Source organism: Microcaecilia unicolor, chromosome 1, assembly GCF_901765095.1.
Source record: "Microcaecilia unicolor chromosome 1, aMicUni1.1, whole genome shotgun sequence".
In the NCBI taxonomy this organism is placed as follows: domain Eukaryota; kingdom Metazoa; phylum Chordata; class Amphibia; order Gymnophiona; family Siphonopidae; genus Microcaecilia; species Microcaecilia unicolor.
Genome location: NC_044031.1, coordinates 183,342,971 through 183,368,778, shown reverse-complemented (window position 1 = coordinate 183,368,778; position 25,808 = coordinate 183,342,971). Strand labels below are relative to the sequence as shown.

At 44.8% G+C, this 25,808-nt stretch overlaps 1 protein-coding gene across 1 annotated transcript in view; it reads right to left on the bottom strand.

The window, feature by feature from the left end:
- Positions 1-838: 838 nt before the first annotated feature.
- The window catches only part of EP300 (E1A binding protein p300), a 507,140-nt gene continuing 482,170 nt past the window's right edge, over positions 839-25,808 (bottom strand). The window contains 3 exon segments of the mRNA XM_030203013.1: positions 839-4,258; positions 4,805-5,086; positions 21,104-21,265. Of these exon segments, the coding sequence (XP_030058873.1) occupies positions 2,036-4,258; positions 4,805-5,086; positions 21,104-21,265 (2,667 nt within the window). The 3' untranslated portion in view covers positions 839-2,035.

Genomic DNA, 25,808 nt, shown 5'->3' with positions numbered 1-25,808 from the left:
TGACTGGGCTGACTGAATCAGAATAGAATACAAAACAGGAGGAAAACCTACAGGTAGTTGTGAAAAATAGCTTATGATGCAGATCCCCAGCTGTGACTGAATGAGCTGAAAAGGCCAAAAGAACAGGAAAAAAAAAACTGCTGACCACTCCCCCCCACACACACACAAAAAAAAGGGAACCAGACTGATTTTGAACCATGTTTGAAGACAAGTCCAAAAACTCCTTCTATCATTAGTTATCTCCCCGTGTCCACAAAATTTAGCTGCAAAAAACCATCGCTCTTTGGATCTGATTTATTCCAGCATTTCCCCCCTATGGATAAAAAAATGAACAACAAACTTCAGTCAGGCCCTTACTCTGGCTTCTTCAAACCACTTTTGCTTTCCCCATCCCCATATCTCTTGGCATATACCACTTCCTCCACGTACAGCAAACCCAGTCAGCCTTGACGTGAAATGACTGGGTAGCAGCACAAACACTTTTTCCAGCAATACTGTTTCAGCCAATAGGTAACAAGCAGCACAGCAATGAAGATACAGCAAGTTAGGTCAAAGAATGAGCACATACCATGTAAATCTCGTTGAGGAAGGAGCTTTTTATAAGACTAGATTATAACTTATTAAAAAAAAGAACACACAGCCTCACCTGCTTTTTTTTTTTTTGTTATCCCCCCCCCCTTTTTTACAGAACAGTAAAAACATACTTTAATTTACATTAAATAATTCTTTCAGATTATGACCACCATAAAATAAAAGGAACAAAGATGAAATTCCAGCCTTCTTCAAAGAAGCACCAAAAAGGTAGGAGGGGTGGAAATATTAAAATAAGACTTGCCTCTGTCTGCCTCACACAGTTTATTTAACAATAGATAAGAAATCAATTGCAAGAATCTATACAGTGATCCAAAGTTCATATTTATAAGTAATCAATTCAATTGCATGATTTACAACATTTGAAGGTGGTTTTTGTGGGATTTTTTTTGCACTATATTCAAGTTTTACAGAAAGTTTAATGGGGTAAAATTGGGGAGAGAGTAGAAGAAGAGACAGCTCAAATAAGATTCACCAGGGCTTTCAGTAAAAGCATCCCCTCAGAATCCTTTTTGCCCTCTTAGGTATTTTTGTTTTTATAATCCTCCTGTTAGATGTTAAAAAAAACAAAACAAAAACAAAAAACCACAAACAGAAAAAAAAAGTCTTTTCTCAAGAAACAAACCACAATATATATACTCCATTTTGGCAGCTGCCACACAGTATTTTCAAAAAGAAAACAAAACAAAAAAATCCCAGAAAAAAAATTGTCCATATTTCTTTTTCTTAGCATGTACAAATTATTAATACTTTGACATTTTGATTTCAGACCCTTTATATAGAAAAATGCCTGGGAGGACAAAAGTGGTGGCTGACTTGTCTGGCCTCTTTATATATACTTTCAAGAATTAACAATTTTTCCACCCTAAAGAGGAGGAGATGGTGTGTGTGTGTGTGTGTATATATATATATATATATATATATATATATATAAACACACACATACATATAAATGTATTTTATTTTTTAAAGCACACTAAACCTATTTTGTCCTCTGGTTTTCTAAGAAATGTTTTTCTTGCTCTATGAGGTGGAAAGGGAAGTGAGAAACTGCCAACAACCCGAACAGTAAATTAAAACTATCAATATTACATATTTTCATTAATTTAAAAAAAATTATAAAGTAAAACCTAATGAGGTGTTTTGGGGGGGTTTGTCAGCATGGAAAACAGACTTTCCCCCATGAGAGCGCGAGTGAGTGAGCAAGAGCGACTGGCTTTCTTATCCAGTCATAACAAAAATATATTCTTTGTATATCTCCTCTGTTTGCGTAGGTTGATACTACTAAACCACAGCTCCGGTACACTCCAGGAGAAAGAAAATGACCCCTTCCCCCCAACAAAAGTCTTTCCTGGAATGATTCCAAAAAATTGTCTTCAGTACAAAAAGTCTGTTTAAGAAGAAAATAAGTTTTTGTTTTGCTCCCAAAATGCTACAGTGTTCTCTAGTGTATGTCTAGTGTATTCTGTGAAAGGCTGGAATTCAAGTCTGAGTTATCTGGGTTCAGCCCAAGCTCAGAGGCACTTGCCCCATGGAGGACTGGCATACCAGTGTTGCTAGCCAGCTGGGAGAGCATTGCATTCTGGTCCGGGCTGGCAAAATGTCCTTGATCCATGGGGTTGCCCTGGGCTGCCACCAGTCCTGGATGCGGGGAACTGGTCTGAGGGGAGACGTGATGTGGGGATGGCTGGGGCTGCATCCTTGGCGATGGGCTAGAGTGGGGGGGTTGGGACTGTGGACGTGGTGATGGGACTGGCTGTGGTGAGCGCACCTGATTGGTCAGTGAGGAGGGGATCTGCTGGCCTTGTAGGTGGGGGGACTGTGCCTGGCTGGGAAGCATGTGCTGCTGAGGGCTCATAGGGTTAGGTTGGGCTGGAGATCCCATCTGCTGCTGAAGTAGCCTTTGCTGAAATGCCTGCTGTAAACTCGTTCCGGCTTCCACACCCATTCCTGGTGGTAGCTGGCCCATTTGTCCCATGTTCCCTTGCTGCATCTGCAGGTGGTGCTGCATTCTTTGTTGCTGCTGTTGCTGCTGTTGTGGGTACCCAATCCCTTGAGGCTGCTGAAACTGGCTGTGGTTGGCCATCCCAGGAACCATGCCTGGTCCTTGTTGCTGGTGTTGCTGCAGCATCTGCTGCCTGCGAATTAAAAGTTCACGGAACTGCGGGGACATACCAGCATGGTTCATGCTCATGGCCTGCCCTTGTGGATTCATGCCACCCATGCTCTGCTGAGGCGGTTGCTGCTGCTGAGGCGGCTGCGGCTGCTGCTGAGGCATGCTCGGTCTCTGCATGGTACTCATATTTTGCATTCCTGGGTTTGGATGCACACCCTGCTGCCCTTGAATACCAGCCTGTGTCTGGAGTCCTGGCTGACCTGTTGCCATTACCTGCTGCCCTGCCATGGCCTGGGGATTCTGGCTCCCAACATACCTCGCAGCTCGTTGCTTTATGAAGGCTGCCAGGAGCTGAGGGTTGGAGTGAAGGATGTTAAGCACCTGTTGTTGCTGCATTGGGGAGCTAGGAGACCTGAGTGTCCGCAGCAAATTTTGCAAGGCTGCCTGTGGAAGAGGCCCTTGCTTTGGCTGACCTGCACCAGGCACCTGACCCATTCCTGACTGAGGCGGCATATTTATAGGCTGCCCAGGCTGAGGCACAGACATCACAGATGGTCTCTGCATACCAGGTTGCATCTGCTGAGTTTGAGGCATCCCTCCATGTGTCCATGTCTGTTGCTGTTGTGGCTGCTGCAGTCCTGTTGGACCCATCCCTGGATCAACATGTGTTGGGCCCCGGGGTTGCTGTGGTGAGTTCATACTCATAGGTGGCATCTGAGTCATCTGGTGTGGGTTCATTGGCCGCTGGAAGATTTGCACCTGTGCCATCTGCCGTTGGTTCTCTGCCTCTCGCTGAATCTGCATGGCCATCACCAGTGCTGCTGGAGGGGGGCCTTGGGCCTGCTGCTGAGTCACCTGAGGTGGAGTTGGGGGAGTCACCTGCCCCCCAGGCTTGCCTTGGGAGGGGGGCCCTGAAGGCTGAGTTCTGGACATGCTGTATGGTGGCATGCTGTTAGGAGTTGGGGGCTGGGGCTGCGTAGGAGGTTGGGGCTGCGTAGGAGGCTGGGGTGTCTGAGGTGTTGGTGGCTGCTGGCCCGTTGGAGTTGTAGGTGCTGTAGCCGTTGGTGAGGGTAGACCTTGCTGCTGCCCTACGACACCCGTCCTCTGCATGCTTGCCACCCTCCTGCGCAGCATTTGAGCCTGTTGTAGACGGTGCTGCAGCTGCTGCTGCCGCAACTTGTGCTTAATATTGAGGCAGAAGGGCACAGGGCACTTGTTCTCTTGGCAGTGCTTGGCATGGTAGCAGCAGAGGGCAATAAGCTGCTTGCAGATGGGGCAGCCGCCATTGGTCTTGCGCTTGCAGCCTTTGGTGTGCTGCACTACCCGCTTCATCTTCTGGCAGGATGGCAGCGAGCAGTTGGCATTGCGGCACTGGCAGGCATGTACCAGGGACTGGATGCAGCGCTGGATGCTTAGGCGGCGTGAATCACCAGGACTCTGTGTGGCAGCAGCTTGCTGGTTGTTGCTCTCATCATCCAAGCCCAGGCCCAGCTTCTCCATCTTGTGTTCATGGTTTTTAGTGTTGTAGCAGGTGATGCACAAGTCATAGTCCTGAAAAGCAACATAATGTTATGAGCACAGAGCCATATTAAAAGCCCTGCCATTAAAGAGAAAACACTAAAATGGAACAGAGAAGGTAAATACTGAGCTGGTTATTGGTCATAAGTGCACAGTATGGACTGTACCAGAATAGAATGTCTTAATTACAAAGTTACTTTCATAGAGCTAGAAGCAGAAAAGGTCCTTCATAGAGATATGCAGTAACATACAGGAGTCTGAACTAAACAAGTTACAATTTGTGTAAAAAAACAGCATTGTAAAGCAACTAAAAAGTAACTACAAAATGTTATTACTACACTTTGGTTTACGTAACTTTACTTAGTCACAGAATGTCACTTTAAGGACTTCTCTAATGATACCATAGTCCCCTCAAATCATAACCTTCAAGTTTATATTCATTAGGAAGAATTATAGTGTTTAAATAATTTTGAAAGCATGAAATACTACAGCTACAATTCACCCAGTACAAAATTGGTAGTGAAGTGAAAGGGATCTGCATGCTTGGTTTTCTATAGCTGAGAAATGCAGAATACACACCTCGCAGACAGTGCAGTGCCATCTTGTCTCCACATGGTGCTTGCACTCATTACATGTGTACACAAAGCGATCCTGGCTCTGAGTGTGCAGTTCCACTAGCATGCACATGGTTGACCACTTGGCTCTACGCAGTGAAGAAAACTCCAGGTGCTTGTCTCTGGCCAGGGTGAGAAAAGCATCTCGACCATCCATTAGGTCACAAGGGATGAGAGGATCTGGTTCCACAATAGGGGGTAGTGAGTTGGCGGTGGGGCCTGCGATGAGGCGAATCACAAAGAAAACCTGAAGGAAATAATCAAAAGAATTAGAGACAAAAAAATGACACCTAGGACCATGAACCCTCACTGCCTCTAAGGACTGAAACTTCTGCAGGCTGTGATGATTCATGTAAGAAACAATCCAGAAAAAAAAACCCTAGCTTTTGAGACTACATAGGTACCACCTTCAGGAGTAAGCACCTTGAAAAAAAGTCTGACAACCATCTATTCACCAAAACCAGCTTAGATCAGACTATGAAGTGAAGATAGAGAAATGTATTCATAAATACCTTTTAATTTCCTTTCCTTGAGTCCTGCTACACCAGTCCAGGCCAATGGGTTGAGTCCCCCTCACCAGTAGATGGAGGTAGAAATACTGAACTATTCCAGTGGCATCACCAGTATACTGCCCTGCAATGGCAGAAATCCATTCTGGCTGACTTATGAGAAAATGGAACCCCCCCCCCCCCCCACCACCACCATTTTGCTTGGTTTCTCTGCAATGAACTTAGGGGATATGCAGAAGTCCAATATACACTATGATGGGAAATACTGTATATAATCGACTAGCACAAACCCACAAAAATTGGGATATCAGCTTATAGTCGATTCAGTGCAAATTTATCTCCTTCCCCCTCCCTCATGGTGACTGACATTTCTCTCCCTCTCCTACCCCTTCCTCCCACCCACAGTAACCGACACTTCTCTATCCCCCCCCCCCCCCCAATACCCTGTGGCAACTGGCATTGCTATTTTTACCAGTACTTCCTTCTTGCTAGCTACCACTGACAGTTACTGTGCTGGGTTGGGGCCTTGATCACCTGCACATGCTGCAGGCCTGCCAGCTCCTGCCCTCTTATGGGAGCCGGCAGGAGTTGAGCATGTGCAGATGCTCAAGGTCTCGACCGAGCACAGTAACTGTTAGCAGCAACCAGCAAGAAGTATTGGTAAGAAGAGCAATGCCAGTCACTGCGGGGTGAGGGTAGGAAGAGAGAAGTGTCAGTCACTGTGGGGGGGGGGGGGGGGGGGGGGGAATAATATAAACCCTTGGTTTATATTAGAGTTAACATTCCCCCCCCACACCAGTTTTTATGAGTATATACAGTACTTTCTAGATTATAAATAAGCATTTAACTTATTTTTGAGCATAAGTGGACTTAATTCCTTCTGCCGTTGCAGGGAAGCATAAGGGCTGGTGGTCTGGAATTCTCCAGTATGCCACTGCCAAAGCAGGATCAGGTCCAAAATAAGCCCCTTTGAAACCACTGCATCATAAAGACTAATCTAATAACCATCAAAACTACATGCAAAACCACAGAAAGCAGGCAAAACTTGAAAAATATCCTCTTCCACCAGTGTCTTCCAGGGTGGGCCCTGGATAGCACTGCGTACGTCTAGTAGCGCTATGGAAATGATAGTAGTAGTATTAAAGGAAAAGAAATTAACACGTATGAATAAATTTCATTTTCCTTTTCACCCACCTACACAAGACCAGACAAATGGGATGTACAAAAACAATATTTTACTGGGCAGGGGAAGATAAGGCCCCCCTGAATCACCACTCTGCCAAAGGTAGAGTTACCTCTGGAAAGAATGTCAATCTGTAGTGCCAGCCAAGTAAATAGACTACTGCTGCTCCCCGATCCTTGTTTCCAGCTCTGGGCAGCAGGCTGGGACTTCTCGAGCATGTGAGAGAAGTTCCAGCATGCTGCTCAGAGCAAGACGTTGGGAGTGGTGGCAGTCCATTTATTGGCTGCCAGCAAAGGTATGCTTAGCGTGCCCACACGAAGGGAGGGAGGAGAGAGAGGCAAGTGTTGCTCCCCCCCCCCCCCCCCCAGGCCACCCTTGGCTCTTCCAACTGCAGAGCTGGAGAAAGAGCCTGTTGTTAAAAATTTACCAGCACACCCCTGGGCCTACCCCTACACCACCACTTGAAGGGCTGCCAAACCTGAATATAGGCCAAGGATATCAAGTGCCTCTGGGCTTTAAGGAGGATGGAAAATACTGAGGTTGAGTGGTCCCCTCTCCTCAAACACTGCCTCTCAAAGGTCAAACTGTAAGCCAGAAGGGACTGGGGATCTTTCACACTACCACCAGGCCTTGCTTCAGGAACCCTCGACTCCACAGTAGCAGGAAAAAAGGCTCCGCCAGCAGGTAAATTAGGTCTACATATCAAGCACACTGGGGCCAATCTGATGCAATCAGGAGGAGGACAAAGAAAGGAAAGGATAACTGGCTGCTCTCCAAAGGATTCAACTGACCAGGGACTATGGAGGAAAGAGGCTCCTGCTGTGGCCAGGGTATCAATTCCTGCTGAGCTGCTACCTCCTGAGGCTGAAGAACTCGGTGCACATGGCGTTCTGGTGAGAAGCTATCAGGCTTAAGCAATATAGAAGTGCCCTTTGGAGCAAGTGCATATGGGATCTCACACATGGCACTACCTCAACAATTGCAGCAATGGACCCAGAAGCTGCAGGTTGTCCCATGTCCCAGGGTTACCTGAGCACAGGGTTCCCACTTGCAGGACTATATTTTGAGCATGCTCTCCTTAAAAAGAGACTATTCCCCACTCAGTGTTGAAGCGAATACTGCAATACTCCAGCTCCCAAGTGAGAGACTCTTGGAATTATTTAATACCCAGTCCCAGACTCTCAAGCAGGTGAATTAGAACCATATTGCTGCCCTTGAGTCCACCTCCAAGTTTGAAAGGCTACAGAGGAAATTGGAGAGTCATGGGATAGGAGGAAATGTCCTATTGTGGATTAAAAACTGGTTGAAGGATAGGAAACAGAGAGTGGGGTTAAATGGTCAGTATTCACAATGGAGAAGGGTAGTTAGTGGGGTTCCTCAGGGGTCTGTGCTAGGACTGCTGCTTTTTAATATATTTATAAATGATTTAGAGATGGGAGTAACTAGCGAGGTAATTAAATTTGCTGATGACACAAAGTTATTTAAAGTTGTTAAATCGCGACAGGATTGTGAAAAATTACAAGAGGACCTTATGAGACTGGGAGGCTAAATGGCAGATGACGTTTAATGTGAGCAAGTGCAAGGTGATGCATGTGGGAAAAAAGAACCCAAATTATAGCTACGTCATGCAAGGTTCCACGTTAGGAGTTACGGACCAAGAAAGGGATCTGGGTGTCGTCGTCGATAATACGCTGAAACCTTCTGCTCAGTGTGCTGCTGCGACTAGGAAAGCGAATAGAATGTTGGGTATTATTAGGAAAGGTATGGAAAACAGGTGCGAGGATGTTATAATGCCGTTTTATCGCTCCATGGTGCGACCGCACCTTGAGTATTGTGTTCAATTCTGGTCGCCCCATCTCAAAAAAGATATAGTAAAATTGGAAAAGGTGCAGTGAAGGGCGACTAAAATGATAGCGGGGATGGGACGACTTCCCTATGAAGAAAGATTAAGGAGGCTAGGGCTATTCAGCTTGGAGAAGAGACAGCTGAGGGGAGACATGATAGAGGTATATGAAATAATGAGTGGAGTGGAACAGGTGGATGTGAAGCGTCTGTTCACGCTTTCCAAAAATACTAGGACTAGGGGGCATGCGATGAAACTACAGTGTAGTAAATTTAAAACAAATCGGAGAAAAATTTTCTTCACCCAACGTATAATTAAACTCTGGATTCGTTGCCGGAGAAAGTGGTGAAGGCGGTTAGCTTAGCAGAGTTTAAAAAGGGGTTGGACGGTTTCCTAAAGGACAAGTCCATAAACCGCTACTAAATGGACTTGGGAAACATCCACAATTCCAGGAATAAGATGTATAGAATGTTTGTACGTTTGGGAAGCTTGCCAGGTGCCCTTGGCCTGGATTGGCCGCTGTCATGGACAGGATGCTGGGCTCGATGGACCCTTGGTCTTTTCCTAGTATGGCATTACTTATGTACTTAAATGCACTCAGATTCCTTGCTTGTCAAGATGAACCGTTACCACCATCATGACCTTGGAAAAGGTTGAGGGCACTGTAGCTAGATCAAAGGAAAGAGGTTTGAATGAAAGTACTTGCCCAAAACGCAGATGTACAGGAAGCCTCCACAAGATCAAGGAAAATCAGAAACTCTCCCAGCCAGACCAAAGATATGACTGACCGTAGGTTTTCCATACAGAAATGAGACTTTCAGGGAGGTACTGACCCCCTTCCTTAAGATGTAGGATGGGTCTGTAGCAGCTACCCTTTTTGGGGACCATGTAAAAGATGGGAGTAGCACCCCCAAGCTTCTTCCTATTGGGCGAACAGCTCCACCACGCCCAGCTGCAATAATTGTTGGTGGGTAGTGACCTCTATCACTGACCTTTTCTTGGTGGAAACAGATGACACCAGCAAGAAGGCATCAAAAATGGGTTTCATGAACTCTAAGGTGCACCCCTGGTGCACTACATCCAGGATACAAAGGTCGGAAGTGGTGCAGGCCCACTCAGGTAGAACAGGGTGAGCCTGCTGACCATCTGCACCACTGAGGCCAGCTGACCCTCACTGGGGTCCTTTAGAACACCCAGAAGAGGCTACAGGGCCTCAGCCCTGAGCCTCCCAAAAAGGCAGACTCTTTTCGCCCTTTCAGAATATGATCTGGATGGGAGCCATCTGCCAAAGAGGGAACTGCCATGATTTCTCAATCTAGACCTATCATGCGCGGGACAGTCCTCCAGGAGCTGCTCGATCCTGGCCTTGCCCAAGTTCTTCACTAGCTTCTCTAGGTCTTCCCCAAACAATTTCTGAAAAGGAAGCTTGCTCAAGTGCACCTTAGAGGCTGCATAAGACATCCAGTGACACAGTCACAACCACCTCTGGGCCGCCACAACTACAGAGGCCAATAACTAGAAGCAAATGTGGACTAAGTCATAAACCGCATCCGCTACATAAGCTGCCCCTGAGTCCAGGTATGCCACCTCCAGGGACTCCAGGAGCTGCTAGAACCAACACCACAAAGTGTGGGCCATGTAGCACTATAGACCAATGCCTGCACCCCAAGAGTGGAGGACGTGAAGGCTTGCTTAAGGGAGTTACTCTACCTTCCTGCTGTGGGCATCCTTCAAGGCTGAACCCCCTTCCATTGGGACTGCCTTTTTATTTAGTCACGGCTGTGACCACAGCATCCACTTTGGGGAGCTGAACAAACCTATCCAAGTCCTCTCCAGGCAAGAAACAGAGCCTATTCAGCAGTCTAGTACCTCAGATGACATCATGAGGGGCCTCTGTTTCAGCCAGCACCATCTGGGAGAGGGTCTTATGCAGGGGGAATATTTTAGTCTGCCTAGTGACTGGGACTTGGTCTGAGGAGGGGCCTGAATGAGCAGACTCCATAAATCCTAACGATGGAACAGCCATACTACTGGGAAGTACCTCCTCTTGTGTAGTAACACTGCGGCAAGGACATGAAACAGTTTTCAGCTCTAGCAGGCTGTGCTGAAGGTCAGTATAGACATTAAATCTTGAAAAGGAAATATAGATAAATAACAAAAAAGTAAATTATACCCTAACCCCAATTTAGAGAGAATATGCAACCGAAAGAATAGTTCATATTGGGGGGGGGGGGGGGGGGGGGGGGGGGGGGGGGAGAGAGTAGGGGTGGAACCAAATGTCACAATCCAATGAAAGTTGGAAATTTAAGAACAAAAACAAAAGGAAATGAGTGAAAAAGTTCCTGTGAAGCATTTAAGTCCTGAAAAAAAAAATCTAGACACACTAATGCTTCAAGCAATTTCATAGCTCAAACAACACTAACAGAGCCCCTTTGCCTTCCAGGAAAATTCTCAAGGTTCATAAAAGACATATTTAACATTCTGTAAGGAAGTTACATACTTATAATGAAATCTTATTAGGCCACATGCCCAATTGAAAGCACAGCACACCTAAAACGACTTCCTCCTAAACTGCGTTTATGAAACATTTGTATGTTCTCACCCAAAAAATGTGTCTAGTACAAAAATTAAGTCTTAATATTGACTCTGTCTGGTAGGCCTTTGGGGGAGGGGGGTTCTGGGTGTTAGTGTTAGTGGGAGGGGCTAGTATTTTTCCCTTCTAGCTGAGAAGAAAAGGTTCTTTGCTCTTTGCCTTATTGCTTTGTCCGTGGGGGGCCACTGTTTCCCTGGGGGTGTCATACTTGGAAGGCTGGGTCTCTCCACCCCTATAGCCTGTACCCTCCTTCCTTGGTGGGGGGGACATTATGGGCCTTGACCCAGGCCCTTGTTTGGTCTAGGGGCTCTTTAATGCTCCTGCGCAAGACCAATGGGCGGTTGTCAGGGAGCTAACCTCGACATGGGAGCCTCATTTTTGCTGGATGCATTTTATGATTATCTTCGGGCTTCAGCCAAGAATATGGTCCTCTGTGGCGGCTCGTCAGGCTTTGTGGCTTTGAGGTTGGGCTGCTGACGTAGCCTCTAAATTGAAGCTTTGTTCACTGCCCCTTTAGGGGCTCTAGGCTCTTTGGGGGAATATCTGGATAAACTGGCTTGAGGGCTTGGCAACACTAAGATCCAAAAGCTTCCAAAAGATAAGCTCAGAGGAGGTAGTAGGGGTGTCAATGTTCAGGGACGATTCCGAGAGGCTTGGCAGTACCAAGTAGGGCGGGGTTCAGTGGTGCACAGTGGAGCTTCAGTACATGCAGCCCTCTCTTGTGGCTCGTCAGTTCTTCAGTTGCTGGAGAAAAGGGGGAAGGGAAATGGGACTTGATATACTGCCTGAGGCTTTTGCAACTACATTTAAATTGGTTTACATATATTCAGGTACTTATTTTGTACCAGGGGCAATGGAGGGTTAAGTGACTTGCCCAGAGTCACAAGGAGCTGCAGTGGGAAACGAACTCAGTTCCCCAGGCTCAAAGTCCACTGCACTAACCACTAGGCTACTCCTCCACACATAGAGGGGGTCGATGCACTGATCCTTCCGTAACCGAAGGAGATTTTGTTGTACCTCCATGGTCATCGGTAGGTCGGGAGCTCCAGCAGATCAAGGTGCATCCAGGTCTGACGATTCTTGTAGCACTGAGTTGGTCTCAGCTTTCCAGGTACAGGGATCTGGTAGCTCTCACTGTGGACAGTCCGCTGCGTCTGCGGGATACAACTGGGCTGGTAAGACAGTCTTTGTGATGCATCCTGATCCATCTCCATTCTTGCTTATGGCTTGGCTCTTGAGAGGGCTCGTCTCTGGAGACAGGGGTTTTCTGCGCATGTGATTTTGCCGATGTTGTAGGCGTGTCACCACTCTACCTCAAGGGCGTCTGGAGACAGGGGTTTTATGTGCATGTGATTTTGACGATGTTGTAGGCGCATCATCAGTCTACCTCTTGGGCTTACGTACGGGTGTGGCATGTGTTTGATGCTTGGCGTCAGGAGCAGCAGGGTCATTCCATGTCAACTGGTCTGGTGGTCCCTGCGCGACCATCATGGATTTCGATGAAATTTTCTGTGAACATTCATACATGTCCCCAATGAACATTGGTAAAGTTTTACGTTTGCCGATGCAATACTTGCTGAGATATAGTAATCTGTTTGACCCCATACTGCAGCCTTCTATGGTATGACTCCGAGATTTCGGCAACTTTGAGACACTGTATCTCCGGCAATATTTTGTTGAAAGAAACAGAACTTGGCCATCTTGTACAACTTTTTGCGCTCTATTAAACAAAATAATAAAAAAATCTTCATGAGCGATTTCCATGAAGAAAACGGAGCAAACTTGGTCCGAAAAATTTGCGGCATGAAAAATTGTAAAGTTTGGTTTTGCACACAACTAATCAACAGAAGGTTTTCGAAACCAACCCTACTTTTTTAAGGGGTTTGAAACATGCTCTTTCTAATGAAAATGAATAAAAAGAGTTTCCAGAAGGTCTTTTTTTTTGTAAAAGTGGGCTAAAAATACCCTATTTTTGGCGTTTTTGCAAAAATCATCAATTTTACACTCAATTTGTGAACTAATGGAAAATATTAGGAGAATGAAATTTTATATTCGAAAACCTTGTGTTGATAAGTTGTTGTGTGCAAAGTTTCACGTTTATGACACCTTTAATTCCAGAGATATAAAAAGCCTGCAGGCTGCAGTATGGGGGTCAAACAGATTATTATATCTCAGCAAGTATTGCATCGGCGAACGTAAAACTTTACCAATGTTCACTGGGGACATGTATGAATGTTCACAGAAAATTTCATTGACATCCGTGATGGTCGAGCAGGGCACTTCTCTGAAATCAGACCACTTGACATGCAATGACCCAGCACTTGAATCCTTTCCAGGCATCAGTGGTGGAGATCAAGGATTTTCTGCAGGATGGTTTGAACAAGAGTCTGGCCTGGTCTTCCCTTACGAGTGCAGCTGGCAGCTTTGGCTTGTTTTAAGGATTTTATTGGTGGCAAGGACCTGGCATCCATTCCAGAAGTCATTCAGATTTTGTGTGTGTGTTGGGGGGGGGGGGGGGGGGGGGGTGAAGACTTCTAGGCCAGTGTTTCCCAAGTCCAGTCCTGGAGTACCCCTTGTCAGTCAGGTTTTCAGGATATTCACAATGAATATGAATGAACTTGATTTGCATGCACTGCTTCCATTATATGCAAATCTCTTTCATGCATATTCATTGTGGCTATCCTGAAAACCTGACTGGCATGGGATACTCAAGGACCGGACTTGGGAAACTCTGCTTTAGGCCACCGTGGCATCCTCTGGTTTGCCCTTGGGATCTCACCTTGGTGTTGGAAGCGCTGGGGTTTGCACCTTTTGGGCTGTTGGCAACGGCCACGTTTAAGGACTTGGACTTTGAAGACGGTGTTTCTGGTGGCCATTATATGTCAGCCCATCAGATTTTGGAACTTCAGGCCTTATCCTGTAGGTGACTGTTTCTGGTCTTCTCGCTGATGACGTTGTCCTCTTTTGTGCCCAAGGTGGTGTCCATGTTTCATGTGAATCAGTATTTCGCTCTTGGTGCTGGGGGATGCATCAGATGACAGGGTGCAACAGTGGTTGGCTCGTTTGGATGTGCAGCACTCCTTGATGGCATTTTTGCGTCGTTCAGATGAGTTTCATCGATCTGATCGTTTGTCCTGGATTGGGGGATCCAACAAGGGTGCAGCAGCATCTAAGGCCTCTATCGCTAAAAGGATCAAGGAACTCATAGTGTCGGGCCCATCTTCTGCGTAGTCGTCTGGTTCCACTGGTGCTTAAGGCCCATTCAACCAGAAAAATGGTGGCTTCATGGGCAGAGAATGGTCTGGTTCTACTGCTTGACATTTGTAAGGCAGCGGTGTGGTCTTCTCTTCACTCTTTTGTGAAGCATTATCGCATGGATGAGCAGGCATCTCATGACGTGGCCTTCAGGGCCAGATTTTGTCCTCTGGGCTCTGTGGGTCCCTCCTATACAAGTACTGCTTTGGTACTTCCCAAGCATCTTGACCAGTCTAGAATGGCCACTGAGGAAGAAATAGGGTGTTACCTGCTAATTTTCATTCCTTTAGGCCAAGACCAATCAAGAGCCTACCTGTGTGTGTTCAAAGAGTTTGTGTCTGGCTTCATTCAGGGAGGGAGGGGGCCTTTCCCGATTTCATCTGCTTGCAGCAGTGCCTTCTCTTTCTGCCTAGCCTGTGTATATGTATATATATATATATATATATATATATATGTTGGAAAAAAATGAATGAAATGAAAGACAGTATAAGTTTGGAGGTGCAACAGCAGTGGTCCTTCCTCTATTTCAGCTGAAGGGCCTCAGCAGGCTTTCGTACTTTGTGGCCGATAGTGAGGCAAATTTATTTGCTATCATGCTGTGTTGGGGCAAAGGGCAAACAGGGGGAGGGGGTTTCATCCTTTCCTGCTTTGTTAATTAAATACTGTCTGGCTGGCAACTGCATAGGAGGATTTAGTACAGTATTCAAAGTTATTAGTCTCCACCTGCTGGTAGGCATGCATAATGCAAGTGTCTTGACTGGTCTGGAAGGCCTAAAGGAGAGAAAATTAGCAGGTAAGACCTAATTTCTCCTTTTCTACTCGTGAAGATTCTAGGATTGCTGAAACATCCAATGAGTACATCTATGGAACAGACCTTTCCTTAGATGTACTCATTCATGTTAATATATCTGTTGTAGTGGGGTGGGGGGGGGAATACAGTAACCAAAAATCCAAGCATTATCATCAGGAATTTAGTATAAAGCTCTTTTTTTGGTGTTATAATAGACACTGGAAAATGTAAGAATCTTAAACTAAGGTTCCAATTGAAATTCGCAAGTTTCCTCAGGAGAATACTCTTATTCAAAGCCACAGTAGTATGGAACATTTTCACCTCAATGTTGCAAACTCTTCAACCTTGAGGAAATGCATATTCACTTAGTTTCCAAATGTTGCAATTCAGTTGGTGATACAGTTGGTGATCGATCTATTCAGATTGTTGTACCTTTACTTTTGTTTACTTATAAAATCCCAATAAAATTTATTGAAATAAGAAATATTTACAAAACGTAGAACAGACCTTGTGAAGGTTTTCAATTGCTGACCAGTGCATCCAGCGTGACAACTGCAGATTTTTCTAAAACTTGCAGAGGTATTTTCTCACTGTATTGATTGCATAGATTGGCCAGCATGACTACAGTAAATCAGAGATCTATCATCACCATGCAAACTTGTGATACCCCCTCCCAAAACTGGCATAGTTACTACCAAAGATGCCAAAACTTGGACTTGCTTGAACTTCCTTTTGGGTCTAATTTTAGGAAACCTCTAGGGCTTTGACTCCTCCAAATCCTTTTACAGGCCCTTCCCTGAAAAGCAGTTGTTCTTAAAAAGGCAGCATTGTAAGAAAGACATGGAAACCATATCTACTACCCAATTTCAGAACACTACCACTGTCATTACTCTGGTGGAGATTCAAGATCATAAAATGTATCTTCTGTACACCAGGCCTGCCTACCTTTAAACAAGCCCCTTCACTGGAACTGAAGCCTCCCGCTTCTGAAGGTTCCTAAGAAGCTGCTGAACTAGCAAAGGCAAATTCTGGAACTATAATCACTGCAAACCATTGGCACTTATCCCCAGGGTCACCACCTCAAATACCTGATTCAATAAGGCTTCTGTTTTCCAGTCCTGAAGATGCTTAAGGGTTGTACCTCCCTTAAAGGTGATGATCCTCTTGGTCATTGCTGTTACCAAAGCATCCCAGCTTAGGCAAATTACAACTTTTCCTCAAATTCCAATGGGTTTAGCCTGTTTATGGTTAAGCTCACTCTCAGAAAGTAATTTCATCCTGCTACAATCATGGCTCCAACAGTCCGATGAATGGACAGTGACTTAATAGGCTTAAGCAGACCTTCTAAATAGGGTCAATGGAGGCTTCTGCCCCCTTTACCAGGTCCTATGAAATGCTGTGTGTCTTCAGAACAAGGGCAATTAGCGGGAAGCTCCCCCTCTGAAAGAGGCTCAAAACGATTCTTCCCCCAGTCCAAGGCTAGAGGAGCTCCAGCAATCATAGCCCAAGCCATCAACCAGACTTCCTTGCTACTCTGAATTTCCAAATATAAACTCTTATTTGGACTTGCTTCCTCTGAAGTTCAAGATGAGGTTCTTGGGGCCAACACTGGTATATAAAAACTCAGGAGGAAAAAAATGTCACCAAGCCCCTTTCCTGAACCAATGGGCTCCTTGGACTGCCTGTGCAGCCCCTGCCAAAACATCCTCCAGAGCAAGGTGAGGCGAAACCAGGGAAGCTAGCCTCCTGCAAGTGAAGACTCCAGCTATGGCCTCTTCCCAGCCGTGGAGATAAAGCCACTTTCATGCATTCCAGGCACTAACTGCACTGCCTAGAGCTGAATTTGGCTGCTGCCACAGTGGGTACATTTTACTTGCTCAGATGGCATTGGTATCATGAGCATATGGCTGAGATTCCTTCCCCCTCAAACAACTGCAACTGTGGCTAATTCTGATGCTACTTCCAGCGCTATAAGTCCAATAATCTGCTTCTTTCTTCTCTGTTGCATAGCAACTCTCTACTGCATTTACCTCACTGATGCTTCCCACGACACTTTGGTTCCTGGGTCTCCTTTCCCTCAACCCAGTCTTACTACTTCCCCAAAGAGGTGATCAGAGGCAGAACCCAAGGGCAAGAACCTACTCCACCCCTCCCCCAACTGCCTTCACTCAACTTAGTACCTAGTTCATCAACTGTGCCTGGAAATAGACCCAGACCAGATCCAGTACTATTCTTGTAATTATGCTTACCTACCATCTGCCGGAAACAGAGAAAAACTAAGTCCTATAAAAGGGAATTGCTCGCTGTACAGTAAGTACCCTTTTATAGAACTGGGTTAAAGTACGCTTTTATAGGACTGGGTTCATAAGCCTTTGCTTTGTTTCCATCTGCTGGTAGATTGGCATAACCCACTTGTGTAGTCTGGTCTGGTGGACAATAAGGAAAGGCTCTCAGCTGATCATAGGAAATGTTTGGAGTCTGTTAAATCTGCTACAGTAGTTGTTAAAATGTTGATTAAAAGGGTGGCCATACTTTTGCACATGCCATATTCATGGTTTCCTTATTTCAAACTGTTTAACAAAATGCAAATAGTTATTTAACATTAAATCGTCAAAAAATGTCTTGGTCAACTTTGTCAAACAAATCTTGTATCAAACAATCAAATCAACTCTTTCGTGCCTTAACATTTACATGTGTCAAATTCATCATTTAATGACAAACTGCAAGATGCATGACACCTCAATTGATATATCAACTGAGAAAGTGCACACTTGCCTAATCCCAAATTAGGATAACCTAACAAACCCCAGGCACTGATAGGCACTAAGGAGATAGCAGTTCAGACCTGACAGATGGCATCACTCACAGACACTGGATCAGGAAACAGCACAGGCACTCGATGATGGTAGATCAGGATCAGGAACACCAGCACATCTCAGATCATAAATTCAGGAACTCACACATAGGCAGAACGGTGGACTACCCAGCTGGGAAGTCTCAGGCAGCGATGCCACAGATTAACAAGCCTTCATCAGGTGACAGGTCTCGGAGCCAGCTGAGGGCTGTTACAGAAGTTGAGAAAACAGCACACGTGCCAGCAAAGCTGACAACACCTTCAGAAAAGAGATTCTTATACCTTTCTTAATGCCATTTGGTCTGAAGTTTGACATCCTGAAGTTTTAGTAGTGACGCCCACGCTGATAGCAATATAACAACAATAAGTTGTTGTCCAGTTGTTTTGCCTTTTCTCAGATTGGATGGCTCCTCGTACACTTGGAGGCCTTCACACAGTACCAAGCCTCTGGTGAAGATCAGGTCTATAAAAGTCAGGTTTATTATGCAGGCTACTGCCAAATTGTAGTGCTTTATGCAGGGTTTTAGCCCCACAGCACTCTGCTGGAAAATCCTTCCAAGTGCTCCTGGAACATGGCCTGGATCCGCTCATCAAGGGTCAACATTGGGAAAGGCTGGGGGGTTGGGTCAGAGACAGCCTGGTGAAATGCCGGTGTTAGCTCGGGCACTTGGTCCCTGCTGCATGGAGACTCCCGTGCCGGCACCTCCTTGATGGAGGGGGAGCGCTCCTCCAGGTGCCGATGCTTCTCAGGTACCAGATCTCTCTATGCTCCCAGCATCATGCATCAAGGGGGGTTGATTCTTGTGCTTATTGGGCTCCTCCTCCCCCATTCTGTATGTCTGTGGATAATACTCTCATCCTTCCTGTCTCATCAGCTCGTAACCTTGGGGTCATCTTCGACTCCTCTCTTTCCTTCTCTGCACATATTCAACAGACTGCTAAAACCTGTCGTTTCTTTCTCTATAATATCAGCAAAATTCGCCCTTCCCTTTCTGAGCACACTACCAGAACCTCATCCACACTCTTATCACCTCTCGCTTAAGACTATTGCAACTTGCTTCTTACAGGTCTCCCACTTAGCCATCTCTCTGCTCTTCAATCTGTTCAAAATTCTGCTGCACGACTAATATTCCGCCAGTGTCGTTATGCTCATATTAGCCTTCTCCTCAAGTCACTTCACTGGCTTCCTATCCGTTTCCACATACAGTTCAAACTCCTCTTATTGACCTATAAGTGCATTCACTCTGCAGCTCCTCAGTACCTCTCCACTCTCATCTCTCCCTACATTCCTCCCCGGAAACTCTGTTCACTGGGTAAATCTCTCTTATCTGCACCCTTCTCTTCCACTTCTAACTCCAGACTCCGTTCCTTTTATCTTGCTGCACCATATGCCTGGAATAGACTTCCTGAGCTGGTACGTCAAGCTCCATCTCTGGCCGTCTTCAAATCTAAACTAAAAGCCCACCTTTTTGATGCTGCTTTTAACTCTTAACCCTTATTCACTTTGTTCAGAACCCTTATCCTCACTTTAATATTCACTTATCTCTTGTTTGTTCTGTTTGTCTGTCCTAATTAGATTGTAAGCTGTCGAGCAGGGACTGTCTCTTCATGTTCAAGTGTACAGCGCTGCGTACGTCTAGTAGCGCTTTAGAAATGATAAGTAGTAGTAGTAGGTCTCATACAACTTGTAATTCGTCAATCATAGTATATATCATTCTTTGTCCTTGCCAGAAAATGTATGCAGGATTTCAAGACCATTTCAGACTCGAATGACTAAACATAAAAGTTGTCCAATTACACACACACAAAAAGAGAACCCCCCCCCCCCCCCCGTTTCACATTTCAATATTCCAAACTCATGTTGATATGTTTTCTGATCGACTCATTACTCCCCTCTAAGAGAGAGGGGGGCTGTAGATTGAAATTACTTTGGCTAGAACAGCAATGGATATTTCGTTTGTATACAGTTGAAACTATGGGTCTAAACTCTAGAGTTGAATGACAACCTTTTTTTTTTTTTTTTGCTGAATTTTGTGTGGAATTCCCTTAAGGATCTGTTTTGGAGTCTCTGTTTATGTCAAAGTTGTTTTGAGGAGGAGTTAATAAGAGCCACAGCCATCGTGACAGCTAGCAGAATGCTGAGAATACATTTTGAATATATGAGTGCCACACTAAGTTTGAGAGTTTTGTTATCAGATTTACCACAACATATTTCTGCTAGTCTGCATGATAATTTATGTACATCATGTTTTTTTTTCAGATTTTGTTTTAATTTTCCTTGAAGCAGCTTTTCTACATTATGCTAGACGCTGTCGGAAACAGGGCACAGAAGTCTTTTTGGATATTAAACAAAATTAATTACAAGGAATATTTTTTTGTGCACTTAAGATACTGAAGCACTCTAGACTTGTGCTTACAGTGCTTCTATAAGTACTTCTAAGGTTTTTAACTTACTTTTTAGAAGAGTGAAATGAATGATGAATTTGACATATGTAAATATTAAGGCACAAAAGAATTCATTTATTTGTTCTTATAACCCACATTTTCTGAAACATTTAAAAAAGAGAAGTTGATTTTTTGATACTTACAAGATTTGTTTGGCTAGTATATTTTGAATTTGTATGCTTAAATCTAGCCTTCTTCTTCTTTACAAATATTAATGTTTAACTTTGTAGCAGTCAGAGGTTGTGTCTAAACTTTTCCACACAATTGTTGGCATGTTCTATGTTAATTTTCCTTCATGTTCAGATTCTTGCTTCTCTTCAGTTTCAACTATCCCTTGTCTTATGCAGTTCCCCTTTCTAAAATTATTTATTTTTTTCTACTATACCTACTTTCTCTTTTCTTCCATGCTTCCAATTTTTTTCTCTCCTCACTAGACATCAACTTATCTACCTGACCCATCATCTTTCTCCCCTTCAGCGTCCTCTCTTCTTGATTGCAAATCCTGGCACTTGGACTACCAACTCTGTAAGAACAAGTGGTGGGACTTGCATCCACAAAGGCTGAACTATGCTTCCCTATTTATACATACCTGTCACACACAAGAGAAACTGCAGCAAAAGTTGAGAGACAGAGCAGGAATGTGTGAGCATGATTAAAAGCTGAGAAACATTTGGACAAAGAAGTGGGGCAGTGCACTTTCCTGCTGCAGACCAATTGTACTGTTAGAATCAGCTCAACTCATGATATAAGGATGGACAAGATCAGGATTCCAGCCCCACAATCCATATTCACCTCCTTGTGCTTCTCCATGGTAGCGTATAGTTTCTGGGATAGGTCATTCGATACATTGGGCATTCCTGGTTTCTTTTTATTGCCTCGGCTCAGGCTGCTTTTGTTCTTACTAGTCTTCTTATTGTTCTTCTTCTTGGCATTCTTGCTGTCACCCTTGCTTACCTGTACACAGAAGGCAAAAGAAGAGTAAGCAATTAAAGGCAATGAACCCAAGTACAAATTATTTACACTCAAATAATATTTCCCCAACAGCTCAATCCCAGATTACATTTAATACTACTCAGAACATAGTCTGCAAACCTTTACAAATACACAAGACAATTTGCGCTGTAGTAATGCACGGGGTTCTAGTCAATTCTGTAGTATGGAACTATCCAGCAAAGCCAAATAGCAAGATTACCGAGATTGTTCCTGCCTTGTTTCAAAACGGTTAATTCTGTTCATGTCCAACAAAAGATGACAAAATTCTTCTGTACAATAAAATGAAGGGCCAGTTTTTGAACTGTGATGTTCAGTCCCATATGGTTAAAAAGCTAGCGACTGCGATTAGGTTTTTAATTGCAACTGGATGCTTAGTAGTTTTAACAGGAATTCCATGAAATGAATTTATCTTGTCTGTCGCAGCCAACCAAATTTTAGTTCTGGTGCTGAAACTGGCACAAAATTCAAATTCAGCTTTGTTTCAGTTTCAGCCAAAATGCCAGTGCAAGTTCAGCTGAAACCAAAAGACCCCCTCCCCTGAACAAAAACAGCCTCCCACCTGGCCTACCTTACAAACCTTGGTGGTCTACTTGGGGCAGGAACAATCCCCAGTCGCTCCTGCCCTTGCTGGTTCTGTAGTCAAAATGGCTTCTAAGACTTCCCACAGCAGTCTTGTGGCAGCCATTTCTGGAGCCAACAACGGCTTCTTTTGTTGTATTTTTACTTTTTGGGTTTTCTTTTTCTCTGATCTATATAGGTAAGTTAGTTCTTACCTGGTGATTTTCTTTCCATTCGTTCATCCAGACCAGTCCAGATGCTTTTGTTTATGCTGTCCTACCAGAAGCTGCAGACTGAAAACTATTGAGCTCCAATGTCATCACTTGAGAACCCTGTGCAACCCTTTGTTCAGTCAGTATTTATCATAACAAAGCTGAGCAACAAAGGCAAAGGAAAAATCACTCCAGGAACTAATGACCACTCAACAGAGAAGCACTAATGAAGGATAAAGCCTTCCAAACTAAACATCCAACATGAATAATGAACTAGCTAAAATTTAAATCTTTACACTTCAAGGGAGGGAACACCAACAGATGCCAAGAAGCATGGGTGGGTTCTGGACTGGTCTGGAAAGGTTCAAGGAAAGAAAATTAGTAGGTAAGAACTAATTTACCCTTGTTGTCCCACTAGACCAACCCAGACATTTGGGATGCACCAAGGCAGTACTTACTGAGAGTAGGACACCAAAATCTCTGCCACTAAGGGCTGCACATCAAACTTGAACATCCAATCTATAGTCACAGGCAATGGAATGCATAGATTTCCAGGTTGCCACTTTGCAAATTTCACAAGGAGGAAATAAAGTGTGCTCTGCTCAGGAAACTACTACTACTACTTATCATTTCTATAGCGCTACAAGGCATACGCAGCGCTGTACACCATACACAAAAAGACAGTCCCTGTTCAAAGAGCTTACAATCTAGATAAGACAGGCAGACAGACAGAACAATCTAAGGGTAAGGGGATAAAGAGGTGAGGATAAAAAGGACAGGGCAAGTGAGCAGTGGTTCATTGATCCTTTAGCTTTCAAAGCTTGTAGAACTGGTTGATCTAAATTTTGAAGTGATCGCCACTTCTGATGCTGCCTCCTCTTTAGAGGTTCCACCTTAAAGAATAAAAAGTTCATCTGATTTCCTTATTTCCTCCATACTCTTCGGGTAACAACATGAATCCCACATCCAAATTTGTGCAAGGCAACTGCACTACACATTTTTAAGAGTCTGAAAAAGAGGTAGAGATAGTTTGATTCAAGATAGAGGACAACATAACTTTGGAAAGGAAGGACAAAACAAATGGAAGCACCACCTTTTCCTTGATAAAGAACAAAAAAGATTCTCTACGGGACAAGGCCTATGATACTAAAATTCACCTAGCCAAACAAATAGCTACAAGAAAAACTGTCTTAAGGGTGACATCTTTTAAGGCTGTGGAATCTAGAGGTTCAAAAGGAGGTGAACTAAGGTGGACAAGACTTCAAATCCCAGGGGGGAATCAATGGACAACCTGGCAAATTAATAAATTTAACCCCAAGGAAAAAACATACCACATCTGGAGTGGCTAAGCTTTCTCCCTTCACTAGACCACTAAATATGACGATGCAGCCAGCTGTACCTTCAACTGAGAGAAACAGCCGCCCCTTGTCCGAATCATTTTGCAAGAAATCCAAAATACGTGAAACAGAATCCAGAGGAGACACTTATCTTGACACCAATTCTCAAAATCCCCTAAACTCTTATGTATACTAACGAGGTAGACCTTTTTCTAGAATACAAGGTAGCTATCATCTTATTCAAACAGAGTTTCTTTCAACTATGTCCTCTCAAGAGCCAAACTGTCAGACAAAAATGCATCCGACATGCTGATTGGACCTTGAACCAAAGATGCTCCTCCTGCTCTACTTTCAGACCATCAACTCTCTCAACCAGGGTCATCTTAGCCAATCCAGAGCAATCAACATCCCGATGTTTCTTTACCCTTTGAGCGGTCACAGCAGAAATACACACAGAACACCTAACCATGGCCATGGCTGAATTAAGAGATCTATTCCTGAGAATAGATCTTGGCTCTGAAAATAGTGTGATCTGACTTTCATTCTGCTCTGCTGTTTCATTCTACTCTGCATATAGTGTGCTCTGTTTTAATCTGCAATATAGTGTGCTCTGTTTAATCTGCTCTGCCTGTTGTGATTTCATTGTTGTTTCTAACTGGTTTATTGATATCTGTAAATCTGAAAAGGAGATTTCAGATTTCAAAACTGCTAGCAAGTATTAGAACTTTTTTCCTTTCCTAACAGTGTGCTCCCCCTCCCCCACCCCATTCTCACCTGGTCCTTCTGCAGACATTTTAATTGCTTAGGAGGGGCTAAACTGAGCAGCCTCATGATCTTATCTCCTGGCTGAAGGAAACTCACACAGCTAAGACTTGTGCTGGCTAAGAGGCAGATGCAGCAACCAAACGTCAAAAAAATCAAAATCGTTAAAGTCCCTAATGATTTTTAAAAAACGAAGAATGCACCAAAAAAAAAAGTCACACATGCTCAGATCGGTATTCAAACGTACAATGTATCAAAGAATCACAATACACATCGGTAATCGGCCCCTAAATCATGCGCAGAGCAGCCAAGCGTTTTGCTGGCTGCTCTGCGCATGCTGCAAACGTAAAAACAAACAAAAAAAAAAAGCCACAACACATACACGTGGCTACCCGGTCAGCAAAATCCAAAAACAAAGGATCAGGAGGGGGCAAGGGCGCTCATCAGGAGCGTCCTGTATGGACGGCCTTGCCCCCCCCCCCCCCCCCGCTGCTCCCCCCTTTCCGCCCCCCCCCCCCCCCCCCCCGAAAAAGCAAAATGCTAGCTGCCCCGGTCCCCCTCCCTTCCTGTTCCTGTGTTCTGCAGAGCTAACTCCGCCTCCCGTCATTCTTTCGCCCCGTGCCCCGCCCCCGCTGCCCCCCCTGAGGTCGACTACGCCGCTCCCCCCCTCCACCGAGACCCCCCTCCCTATTAACGACCCGAGCAGCGCCTCTCACCTCTTTCAGAAGCGCTGCACGGGCAGGAAGATCTATTGTGTTGGTTGTAGAGTCTCCATGACGTCTCTTCTTCCCTGGCCCAGGCCCCGCCTCCTTCTGACGTCAGAAGGTGGGGAGCAGCGGGGGGGGGGGGGGGGGGGGGGGGGCAAGGCCGTCCATACAGGACGCTCCTGATGAGTGCCCTTGCCCCCTCCCGATCCTTTTTTTATTTTTTTTATTTGATGTGTTTTCTGACGTCCTTTGGACCAATCACAGCGCTTTTAGCTCTGCTAATGCGCTGGGATTGGCTCAAAGTTTGTTTATTTTTTCACTTAATGATTTTTCCTGGCACAGAGCTGTCCTAACGAGAGGTCCAGACCTCTCGTTAGATTTCCTGCCTTTTTCCTGCGTAAAGGCAATCGGAAAAGGTTAGTGCATGTCGTTTCAATGGGGTTTTCACACTAATTGCTCATCTCCATTCCGTTTTCGTTAGCTGCTGGCTTCCTCGGTAAAAGCCCTTTGATGCATGCAACGGATCAAATTTTCCTCGTTGGAGGGTCATTAAAGGCTCATTTAGCTTTAGTGCATCTGCCTATAAATCCCTGGTTATCCCTATCCCTTGGCTGTGTTTTCTCTGGGCATCTCTTCCTTCTTTCCTTGTCTATTATTGTCACTGCATTTCTATCTTTCCTAAAAAAAAAAAAAAACCTCTTGGCTCTGAAAATAGTGTGATCTGACTTTCATTCTGCTCTGCTGTTTCATTCCACTCTGCATATAGTGTGCTCTGTTTTAATCTGCAATATAGGGTGCTCTGTTTAATCTGCTCTGCCTGTTGTGATTTGATTGTTGTTTCTAACTGGTTTATTAATATCTGTAAATCTGAAAAGGAGATTTCAGATTTCAAAACTGCTAGCAAGTATTAGAACTTTTTTCCTTTCCT